The sequence below is a fragment of the Panthera leo genome, chromosome A2, assembly GCF_018350215.1.
Source record: "Panthera leo isolate Ple1 chromosome A2, P.leo_Ple1_pat1.1, whole genome shotgun sequence".
Classification (NCBI taxonomy): domain Eukaryota; kingdom Metazoa; phylum Chordata; class Mammalia; order Carnivora; family Felidae; genus Panthera; species Panthera leo.
In genome coordinates, this window is record NC_056680.1 from 488753 (window position 1) to 500187 (window position 11435).

Here is an 11435-nt window from a genome sequence, read left to right on the forward strand (position 1 = left end):
AGGCCACCAGGGTCCACTCGTGGGAGCCACACAGTGGCATTCTCAAACACATTCTCAAACCAGATTCCACGGAGCGCCAGGGACTCGGGATTCAAAGATTTGATTTTGGGAAACCAATGTCTGAAAAGCGTAAATTAGCATTCCAGGCATTTTGTTTTTCTTATTCACACTTTTTTTTTTTTAAATGTTTATTTATTTTTGAGAGAGACAGTGTGAGCGGGGGAGGGGCAGAGAGAGAGGGAGACACAGAGCCCGACGCAGGGCTTGAACTCATGAACCGGAGATCATGACCTGAACAGAAGACAGACGCTTAACCGACTGAGCCACCCAGTGTTTAAAATAATATCTGAGGGGGCGCGTGGGTGGCTCAGCTGAGCACCGACATCAGCTCAGGTCATGATCTCTCAGTTTGCAAGTTCGAGCCCTGCATCGGCTCTCCTGTCAGCGCAGAGTCTGCTTCTGATCCTGTGTCACCCTTTCTCTCTGCCCTTCTCCCGCTTGCACAAGCTCTCTCTCAAAAATAAACATTAAAATTTTTTCTTAAATTAAAAAAAAAAACATTTGAGGAACCTAGGAGCATCAACTCGTTGTGAGGGTGGAAATCAAGGAGACCTGGTTCCACTTGCAACCTGTCTGAACTAGGAGGTCCCTGCACACTCAGCTCTCCTCACGTCAATTTACAAGAGTCCTTAAGTTCCCAATGGATCCTCGCCCTCCAGGATAAAGTAAAATCCAGGCTACCCACTGGCTGAAAGGCCCTGCACTGCCCAGCTCTATCCTCCATGGTCAGCCTCGGGGCCTTTGCACGTTCCTCTGCCCACCTTTCCCTCCAAGTTGTTAATTCCCTGCTCAAGTGACACCTGCTCTCGGAAGCCCCTCTTCCAGACCCCCAAACTAGGCAGGTCCCCCGTGGCAGCCCTATCCCCGTAACTGCTTCTTGCTGTGGCCCCAGAGCTGGGAGCAGCCGCCGTGGGCAAAAGCCCTTTCCGGGTCCGGCCTCCCGGTCCGAGGCTCGCGCCTGCCACCTGGCGGTCGGGGCTGGAGCCGCGGATACCCCACGCCCCGAGCTCCCGTTCCTCGCTCAGGCGGTTCCCTCCCTCCGTCCACCCATCGCCTCCTGGATATGAAGCGGGGTTGGGGGCGCACGGTCTCCGCCCTGCTCTAGGACACCTGCTCCCATAACGCCCTCGGCAGCTTGGGGCGGGCGCTTCCGGCACTGTTGCAGACCCCGGGCATCCGGCACCCTCCAGTGTCGCTGGGAATAGACGCCAAGGCCTCACCGGCTAAGTGGATTGACTTCACAGGTTTCCAACTAATTCCACGTTTTTGAAAGGCGCTGTTTGGAGACCCGGCCTGGGGCCGGCAGCTGTAGTGGAGGGTAGGCGCCCCTCAGACTGAGATCGCGACTTGTTTGGCCTGCACCACGTTCCTGAAATGTACAGGTGCACTTCGTGGCCCCAGAGAAGAGGGGTCTGGGGGCAGCGGACGGTGGACCCGGGGGCGTTCAGCTAGACAGGTTAGGTACGCAGTGCGCGTTTTTCGTGCAAATGATTATCGAGGCCTGCGAGCTCGGGACTTTACTATTCGCACATTAAAAAAAAGAAAAGGAACCCGAGAGACCGCGTCACTTGGTCAAAGGAGCCCAGCGGAGACGGCCAGGAGACCTCCGGGCTCTGAAGTTCTCTGCAGGAGACCCTGCGCCCCGACTTCCCCACCTATCTGGGGGCGAGGTCCCCTCCCACGGTCACCAACTCCACGGCACGCGCCCCCACCGCCGCGGGGCGGGGATCTAGCCCCCTCTGGAGCACGTGGTCACGCGCCAGCCCGGGCGAGGAGACGTGGGCGCCGCTCTAGCCGCCGCGGCGCAGGTGCCGGAGTCTCGCTGGCGTGACGTACTTCCGGGGCGGTGGGGGGAGGCAAGATGGCGGCTCCCATGGAAGTGGCCGTGTGTACGGACTCGGCGGCCCAGCTGTGGAGCTGCATCGTGTGGGAGCTGCATTCGGGCGCCAATTTGCTCACGTACCGCGGCGGCCAGGCCGGACCCCGCGGCCTGGCGCTGCTCAATGGCGAGTACCTGCTGGCGGCGCAGCTGGGCAAGAACTACATCAGCGCCTGGGAGCTGCAGCGGAAGGTGCGGCGGCGCGCGCCCCGGCCCGGGCTTCGTCGGAGAGTGCGCGGGGTGCCCCAGAGTGGGGTCGGGGGAAGGGTCGGTGGGGCCCGCGGGGTCCCTGAACCGGGGCGGGGGTGGTCTCGGTTAGGGTGCGCTGCGCATGCGCGGGTCTGGGGGCGGTTGGCGAGGAGGGAGGCTCGCTCTGGGTTGGGTGGGATCGTTGGCGCTGGGCTGAGGGTGGGCCACTGGGGACAGTGAGGAGCGTCTGTGCGGCAGGCACCCTTGATGGGGTGGGGAAGTAGGAGGGAGCTTGGGGAGCGAAGTTTAAGTAAAGGACTTTCAGAGTGTTCGCTCGTGAATGCTCCCTTTCTGTAAAGAGAGCTTTCTGATCTTAACACCCTAATAAACTTGTTTGCTGCTCATTTAAGGAGAAGGGGGGAAAAAAGGATTTTCTGTGGGGGTTCCACGGGTCTGTTGTTCTTGGAAGGTGAATATCAGAGGCCCAGGAGAGTCATGCATTTATTCCCCCCCCCCCCCCAAAGAGATACTACCCTTCATCCCAAGGGCCCATTGGACTTTTCTTATAAACACCCAACGTGCAGCCACTGAAGTTTCCTTTTGTCCGGCTCTGACAGCTGAAGTTTCTCGGGACAAGCTCTGTGTTCTGGCTTTACCTGGTGTGGTCCGCTCATACTCAGGAAGTTTTCCCTTTAAAGAGATGAGAAAACTGACCGTCAGGATCACAGGCTGGATGTTAGGGAAGGCGGGGTTGTGGCACAAGCCGCCTGGCCATTGGGCTCTCCAACTCCTTCCTGGACCTTCTGTGGCTTGCCCACCCCTACCCCCACCCAGAGTGAGCACCGTTCTGCTTTGATCCAGCAATCTGCAGGCCTCCCCCTCCAGCCTGCAAAGCCTGGGCTGGATCGGGTGCCTTCTTGATGACCCTTGATTAGTTCAAATCACCCCTGTTCCTGCCCTTCTTTCTAGCTCTCTCGGACTTTTCTCCCCACTGTCTCCTAGCTTCCGAGTTCCACGCGAAGCTCAGAGGCTTCTTATGTCTCTCTAGGACCAGCTCCAGCAGAAGATCATGTGTCCTGGACCTGTCACCTGTCTGACCACATCGCCCAATGGCCTGTATGTCCTGGCAGGGATTGCAGAGAGCATATACCTGTGGGAGGTAAGAGCAGGCGTAAAACCAAGGTAGTGGGATTTGGTCTCAGGGCGCTGGGTTAATTAGACCGTGTTGTCACCAACAGTTGCTTATGTTTGGGCGGGGGACACCCGCGTCACCTCCTGCACAGACAGCACAGGGTTTGGAGCCAGAAGATGGACACATAATCACGCTCTGCCTTTCTTGACCTTGTCCACACCTGTAAAACGGCCTTTGTACTTCCCCCAGAGGTCTGAGGGCCACAGAGATACGAGGGGGCTTAGTTATTTCACCCCAGAGGCTTTTAATGATTTTAACGATTTTTAATGATTCTAAAACGAGGAAGCGGTTGCTCTGGTGCAGGGAGGGAAACTGGGGCGGGGGGGGGGGTTCTTCAAAGGTTGCCCATCATGGTAGAAATCCTTGCCCTGGTGCAGGGAACGTGGGCAGAAATCCATGTCCCCTTTCCCTCTCTAATGAGGGACGTCTTGAGTCTTGGCTGGTGGGCTCTGTGGTCTGACCCTGGCTCCCTCACCCTCCGGGAGAATTCTTGACCGGTGCGGGCCATGGACACAAGGGGGCGCCCCCCACAGCCAACCCAAGGCAGCAACTCCGCCTGAGGACCTGACTCCGGTTATCTGCCACTGTCCACCTTTCCCCCCCTCCGTCTGTGTGGATGAGGGGGAAGGAAAGCTGGAAATGCTCAGAGCAGGGGCCTCAGGGGGAGGCTGTGTGTTTCTCCGGCTTTTCCTTATGTAAGGACACCAATGGTTAGATTCAGGGCCACTCTCTGGTGTGTGGTTAGACTTGTAAAGACCCCGTGTTCAAGGAAGGCCTCAGGTCTCGGGAGTTAGAACGGGAATCTGGGTATTAGGGGAACACCGGTCAACTCGCAACACAGTCTTGGCCCCCCAGCCCACCCCACCTTCCCAGGCTCACCTGTCCGTGCCGCCAGGGGCCTCCCCCTTGCCCCCGGCCACCGGCCCATCCCCCTGTGGTGGCGTCTGAAGACGGGCACTTCCCGCTCCTGGGTCCCAGGTCTGGCTGGTTCTGGAGGGAAGGGCCCACGGCCTCACCAGCCTCTTCTGTGGCCTTGTCACTCTCCTCCATGGAGACAAGCCCCTGCCCTCCCCGGACGCCATGGTTACGTGACGGCCTTGTCCCGCACTGGACAGGGGTCCTCGGGCCAGCTGACGCACAGGGCTCAGAGGTCAGGGTGACTGTGGACGAGGGGGTGGGAGCTCCAACAAGATCATCATCCATTTGGGGATGTCCTAGGCAGGACAGCCGGGAAGAGGCATGGCCTCCCACCAGGCCTCAGTATTCCTCCCAGACACCCTGGCCGTGAACCCCTGACCCGAGCGCTGGGACAGTCAGTGTGGACAGGCTCTCCCCCCAGCGCCCCCGTGTGACCTGGCAGCCGGGGGGCGGGGGCAGCGCCCGTTTCCTGCCCTGACCTGTGTGCACCCTCCACAGGTCTCCACGGGGAACCTTCTGGTCATCCTGAGCCGCCACTATCAGGATGTGTCGTGCTTGCGGTTCACTGGGGACAGCAGCCACTTCCTCTCGGGGGGCAAAGACTGCCTGGTGCTGGTGTGGAGCCTGTGCAGGTGGGGCCTTGGGCCCTCTCGGGTCGGGTCTGGCCCCAGCGCACGTGGAAAGAGCCGTGCCGGGGCCCCAGGGTGGGAGGGGGCTGAGAGCCAGGCGGGGGCATCAGGGGGTGGGCCCCCGCCCCCCCCTCGCCGAGGTCTGTTTCTTGCACACAGCGTGCTGCAGGTGGACCCCTCCAGGACCCCAGCCCCCCGGCATGTCTGGTCTCGTCACACCCTCCCCATCACAGACCTGCACTGTGGCTTTGGGGGGCCCCTGGCCCGGGTGGCCACCTCTTCGCTGGACCAGACGGTGAAGGTAGGGACCCCCCTCCCCCAAGTGGATCTGTGAGTCATGTCCTGGCAGCTGGCAGGCTCTTGGCCAGCGTGAGCCAGTGAGTCGCCTCCTTTCCCCAGGCTGGCAGCTCCAGACAGCTCCTAATCCCCCTGATGCCTCCCGCCTCAAGGACGGCCAGAGGGTGGACGGTCCAGGCCTGCGTCGGCTTGGAAATTCCCAGTTGGCTGCCTGTGCCTGGCGGCTCCCTGGCCAGACCTCAGGGGATTTGAGGGCACGCTGGCCCTTCGGGCTTTGCGGTGGGCGGGGGCCAGCGGCGGCTAAAGCAGGTGGGGGGAGGGGTCATGGGCCTGAGAGGCGAGTTTTGCCCCCGGGGAGGCTGGGTCTCTCCGCACCCCCGCCCCCCGGGCCACGGCTGCGGCCCCGGTTCCCGGGGGTCCAGAGCGGCCAGAGCTCCTATCGCACCCACACCCCCAGCTGTGGGAAGTCTCGTCGGGCGAGCTCCTGCTCTCTGTGCTGTTCGACGTGGCCATCGTGGCCGTGACCATGGACCTGGCCGAGCACCACCTGTTCTGTGGCGGCAGCGACGGTTCCATTTTCCAGGTCGACCTTTGCACCTGGGTGAGTGGACAGGTGGGGGAAGGGGGTGCCTGGGCCCGGGCCGGGGTGCTCGGTGGGCCGTGGGACCCCAGGTTCCCCCCCACCGCCCCGCTGCCTGGGGCCCCCGGGCTGAGGTGCGGCCCCGGGCCCTCTCGGCCTCCACAGCCTGGGCAGAGAGAGAAGACCTTCCAGCCGGAGCAGGACAGCGGGAAGGCGTTCAGAGGGCACAGGTGCGGGGCGGGGCCAGGAGCGGGAGGGGCCCCGTGCTCGGGCTCTCGGCTTGGGGTCACCTGTGCCGCCCTCTGTGGGGCTCGTCGTCCCCAGGAACCAGGTGACCTGCCTGTCCGTGTCTACTGACGGCAGCGTGCTGCTCTCCGGCTCCCACGATGAGACCGTGCGCCTGTGGGACGTCCAGAGCAAGCAGTGCATCAGGACGGTGACCCTCAAAGGTGAGGCGCCCTGGGTGCGGGGGCACGGGGCAGCCAGCTCCTCCGGGGGCTCTCGAAGGCGCGCGGCTTCGCCGGTTTGTCCACACCGCGGTTTTTCCCCGGCGAGTTGGCCGCCCCGGGGCCTGTGCTGTGAGGAGAGGCCCGGGGTCCGGGCGGTGCCGCTCCTGGACAGCTGGGGGGGTGAGGACTGGGGGCCCGTGGGAGCCGCCTGCGTGGCCCGGGGCGGCTTCGGACCGCGGCCTGCCCTGCCACAGGCCCTGTGACCAACGCCTCCATCATGCTGGCGCCGCTCAGCATGCTGAGCTCGGACTTCAGGCCGGGCCTGCCCCTGCCCCACTTCAACAAGCACCTGCTGGGCGCCGAGCACGGGGATGAGCCCCACCGAGGGGGCTTCACGCTGCGCCTGGGCCTCCACCAGCAGGTACGTCCCCGTCCCCACACAGGCGTCCCCTCCCTGGGCCTCGGGAGGACCTTCCTCTGCCCAGCTCTGCACGTTCCGTCGGGTTCAGGGTGGTGACCTGCCTCGGGCACCGGCGCTCCCGGTGAGGGGGCATCTCTGACCTGGCGACTGAGCCCAGGCGGGGGTTTGGCAGGTGAGCTCAGGAAACCCAGGGCGTTCGGAACGAGGGCGCGTTGCGGAGCAGAGCTTGGCCTGAAAGTACCGTGTGTCCGGCCGCTTCTCCACGGGGGGGCCGCGGGGGTGGGGAGGGGAGCCCCCAGGGATGGCCCGTCTGCCGCCCCAGGCCCGGGGGCACCCGCCTGCTCTGCAGGTCCTTGCCTGGCACGCTCGGGCCGTGCTCCGCCCACCGTTCTGTGCCGTGAACGGCAAAAGCCCCTTGGGGTGTCCGGAGCCCTCCTGCAGACAGCTGGCCTCTGGCTGTGCCGACGAGGGCCGCGTGCCCGGACGCTGTCCAGCAGGAGACAGATGGCCTCCCCGCAGCAGTCGCGGCGTCCAGCCCACGGTGTGCCGGGGCTGGAGGCCTCGGCTGACGGGCCGGCCCGTCTCCTGGGCCTCCTTGACCTTGGTCTCTGCACGACCGTCAGGGCCCAGCGCTGTGCCCACGGCGTGGCCTCGGGTGTCCCTGCCCCCCGGGCCGCGTTGGGAGTACATTACACGCGTCCAGCCGGGGGGTTGGAGCCCGTGACCTCAGTAGAGACGTCGCGCGCCCCGGCCCGGCGTCTGGCGCTCCTTTCCGCAAGCCTCAGCGTCCCCTCGGCCAGCGGGTGTCAGGAAGGCACCTCCCCGGCAGGGCCGCTGCCCCTGCTGACTGGGCGCCACGCGGCCCCTTCTGTGTTGCAGGGCTCGGAGCCCAGCCACCTGGAGCGGGCAGACCAGCTGCACGCGGTGATGAGCGGCACGATGGAGAAGGTGGGCCGGGTCACGGGGCGGGCAGGGGACGCCCCCGAGCCCCCTCCCCGCCCGGGACCCGCAGGCGACCCGGCTCCCTGTCCTCCCCCAGAGCGTCCTGGGCGGCCAGGACCAGCTGCGGATCCGCGTGGCCGAGCTGGAGGACGAGGTGCGGAACCTGCGGAAGGTCAACCGCGACCTGTTCGACTTCTCCACGCGCATCATCACGCGGCCAGCCAAGTGAGCGCCCCGCCCGCCGGGCGGCCCCTGGACGCGTTGCCCCCTCGAGGAGCCTTGTGTACCACGTGTTGGCCACCGGTGCCTCCGTGTGGCTTCTGGTGCCGCTCCGTCTTTAACGAAAGGACTAAAAGCCTCTTCTCTTCAACCCTCTGTGTGCCCTGGCGGTGGCGGGGGGTGGCCCCAGGTCCCGCGGGGTGGCCCCGGGACTCCTAGCGGGACCTGTTTCAGCAGAGCCCCCTGAGTCCGGTTTTTAAAACTCCGTGTCAAGAAGTCACGGTTCTTTTCAGAGACTGGTCGGCTGCCCCAGGGCTTTCGCTCGACCGTGAGGACCAGGCCACACTCGGTGGGAGGGTGTGCTGGGGCAGGGGTGGCTTCTGAGGTGCGGGTGGGGGTTACCCGGGGCAGGAACGGTTCAGAGAGCGCAGTGTGGTCCCGCTGGTCCCGTCCCTTTGATGGCCTCCCAGCAAGGGTGCCCCCAGCCTGGCTCACGTGGTGGCGGTTCTGGGCCAGAGTCCTCCAGAAGGACGTGTGCCCACACGGCCCGATGAGAACGTCCCTTGGCCTAAAAGGGCCCGAGAGAGGCCAGGGACACCTGCCCTGGGGATGTGGCCAGTGGTCAGCCGGCACCCGGGGCCCGGCTCAGACACGTGGGCCCCATAGCCTCGGAACTTCCCGGAAGGCTGCCCACCTCTGACAGCTCAGCTTCGTGACCTAGAAAATCCACGTGATTGAGCGGGTGCTGGAGAACCTGGAGCCGGAACCAGCAGTCCCGGCTCGGATCCCGCTCCTGGGCTCAGGGATGGCCCCTTGCTCTGGCTGTGCGCCCTGGCCACGGGTCTCGCCACACGGCGGCTGATAGGGCATGAGATGGGGTCCTGCTGGCCAACTGGGGACACCACGTTGTGAGCCCCCCACCCCCACAGCTTTCAGTTGGGCTCCGTCAGCCCCTTGAGGCCAGAATGGGGTTACAGCAGGCCTTGGGCCTCTGGGGTTCCCATCGGCAGCGGAGGGCAGGGAGGGGCTTGGCCAGGGTCCCAAGGGTGCCAGCCCCCTCCCCAGAGTGCCGGGGTCTCTGTTTTCCCATCTGTAGGCTGGGCCCAGGCTGTCCTCACCCTCGGGTCTCCAGAAAGTCTGGAAGATCTGGTTTGACTGAGGCTCTGGTGCCCAGACCCAAGCGAGGGTCACTCGGAGCCCCTGGTGCCTGTGCCCTTGTGCCTCCATGCCCTTGGCTGCCTGTACGTGTTCCAGGAGTAAATGTTTCAGAAGGAGATGTGTTGCTGGTTCTGGGGGCCGGGTGCTGGGAAGGGAGCTGGCAGGTGGCCACGAGATGGGCTGAGCGTTTCGACCTTCATCTGGAGGCCGCCCTTCCTGGCTCTGGATTCTTGCCTCGGGGGTGCTGTTCCCCCTGCCCTGACCTCCCAAGGATTCACAGGGTCAGAGGCCCCCCCCGCCCGCCCCCCCGCCCAGCACCACTCTGGACCCTCAGCTGCTGACTCCGTGGGTCCTGGGGTTTCCTCCTGCCGTTTCACTCCTCCCGCCCTCTGGCCCGGGGCAGAGGCAGCTGACCTTCCTGGTTCCTGCAGGGCTGAGGGGTGGGGGGGGGGCTGTGATGTGACTCAGGCCCGAGAGCATCAGGGGACACTTGGTCCCCGCTGGCCTCTCCATCTGGTCACTGCAGCCTCGGAGAAGCTGCACTCGGGCCCAGACTCAGTTTCCATATCCGTAAAGCGGGACATGGCCCTTCTGGGTCCGCAGGGAGGCCTCAGAGCTTGTGCACAGCTGGCGTGCGGCAGGTGCCTGGCACGGGGCGAAGCATCAGGCCCGGGCTGAGGTTCACATGCACGTTCTGTAGCACAAGCTGACCCCAAATCCTGCGCAGTCACTGCCGAGGGGAAGAGGCCGGCGACACCCGGTGCCTGCCGGCAGTGTTCCAGGAGGGAACCGCGGGTGCACTGGTGGGGACGTGGGGCGGGTGCTGGCGTAGCAAACGGTCTGGAGGGTCCTTGGAAATCGGGCCTCCCCGTGCTCCGGCAGGCCTGTGTCCCGGCTCTCACCACACTCCCGTGTCCGGGCCCCCTCTCACCCGCAGGAGATGCACGTCGGGGCGCAAAGAGGTACCTGCACACCCACGTTCACAGCAGCACGGTCCTTAGTCGCCAGACACCCCCGGTGCCCGTCCGCGCGCGAAGGGTAGACACTCCGTGGTCCGTCCACACGCCCGAATGTGATCCAGCCTTAGAAAGTGCCACCTGCCACCACAGGGATGGACCCCGAGGACGCTGCGCGGTGACAGAAGCCAGACACAGAAGGACACGTCCTGCGTGACCCCACGCACGGGGGGGTCCCCTGAGGAGTCGCGTCCACAGAGCCAGGGAGCAGACTGGGGGAGCCAGGGGTGGGCAGGGGGTGGGGAGTCCGTGCTGCTCGGGGACAGAGTCTCAGTCTGGGGAGATGGAAAGTTCTGGAGACGGGTGGTGGGGGCGGCTGCACGACAGCGTGAGTGCGCCTGATGTCCCTGAGCTGTGCACTTGAAAGTGGTCGCGACGAGGGGCGCCTGGGTGGCTCGGTCGGTTAAACGTGGACTTGATTTTTGGCTTAGGTCGCGATCTCGTGGTTCCCGGGGTCCAGCCCCGCGTCAGGCTCCATGGAGCGTGCTTGAGGTTCTCACTCCTCTCTGCCCTTCCCAGTTTGTCTTCTGTCTCTCAAAAAACAAAACAAAACCAAAAAAAAATGGTTAAAGTGTTAAATTTTATTACGCGTTTTACCACAATTGGGAAAAACACCTCCCGTGTGTTCACTTGTTGAATCTGCACGGCAGCCGGGAGGTGGGAACTAGTATCGCCTTGTAAGTATGGGGAAACTGAGGCACGGTGGTCAGGGAGCTGATGCTGGGTCACACAGGTGGGACGTGGCAGTTCTAGATTCCCACGGAGTCTGGGCTCTTTGTCCCGGCCCCTGACCGGGGGGACGTGATGCAGAAAAGGCAGAAGCGTAGTGGACACGGGCAGCTTCAGAGGGCGCCCGTGTGTGTGAGCCCTCAGAGGGCCAGGGGCGGCCGGCTGGCATCCGCTGAGCTGGCTTGGGGTGAGGGACCGTCCCCTACCCAGGACGGGCCCCTCGTCCTGAGGAGTCGTGCTGTCAGAGGGACCTCACCACAGGGTGGGCAGAGCCCGGGCGGTCCCTGCGGGCTCTTCACCTCCTGGTGCCTCAGCCAGGACCAGGGCAGGTGGGTGGGCTCCCCGGCGCCAGGGGCCCCTGGCAGGACAGCGGTGACTCAGGTCAGGGCGCGAGCCTGCAACCTGGGACCTTCCCTGTCCTCGGGTGGCTGGCCAAGTGGCTGGACACGGTGGCCTTGTCGGCCGGAACCCAGGCACGCAGCTCTGGACGCTCATCTCCAAATTGGATCCACACTGTTGGCTGCCGTTTGGCATTTTTATTTATCTGATGGAGTTTTATTCCTGCCTCTGTAACACTGGCTCCAAAAGGAGATGGTTTTGTGTGTGAAGAATCAGCCAAGTATAGATTCGCTCATTAGCACGGGAATGTTCTGTGCCCTGAGGGGTGTTGGGACACTTCCCCCCCCCCCCCGCCCCCCCACCTTGGGGAGGACGGGCTGGGAGGATTCCGTGCAGGGCGCTGGTGGGCCTGGGTCAG

General features: G+C 64.1%; 1 protein-coding gene across 5 annotated transcripts; it reads left to right on the plus strand.

Moving 5' to 3' along the window:
* Nucleotides 1-1118: 1118 nt before the first annotated feature.
* WDR18 (WD repeat domain 18) lies at nucleotides 1119-10786 on the plus strand. 5 transcript variants are annotated; one of them, XM_042927741.1, is made up of 11 exons: nucleotides 1123-2131; nucleotides 3177-3287; nucleotides 4737-4870; nucleotides 5027-5168; nucleotides 5622-5765; nucleotides 5910-5974; nucleotides 6069-6193; nucleotides 6448-6614; nucleotides 7494-7562; nucleotides 7654-7781; nucleotides 9871-10786. In XM_042927741.1, exons 1-11 carry the CDS (start codon nucleotides 1922-1924, stop codon nucleotides 9932-9934), a joined length of 1359 nt encoding a protein of 452 aa, XP_042783675.1. In that variant the 5' UTR covers nucleotides 1123-1921; the 3' UTR covers nucleotides 9935-10786. The 5 variants fall into 5 exon arrangements, with proteins under 5 accessions (XP_042783676.1, XP_042783675.1, XP_042783678.1 ...); XM_042927744.1 differs by lacking the exon at nucleotides 1123-2131 and adding an exon at nucleotides 2340-2597 and having other exon boundaries at nucleotides 9871-10785; XM_042927743.1 differs by lacking the exon at nucleotides 1123-2131 and adding an exon at nucleotides 2635-2963 and having other exon boundaries at nucleotides 9871-10785.
* The last annotated feature ends 649 nt before the right edge of the window (nucleotides 10787-11435 follow it).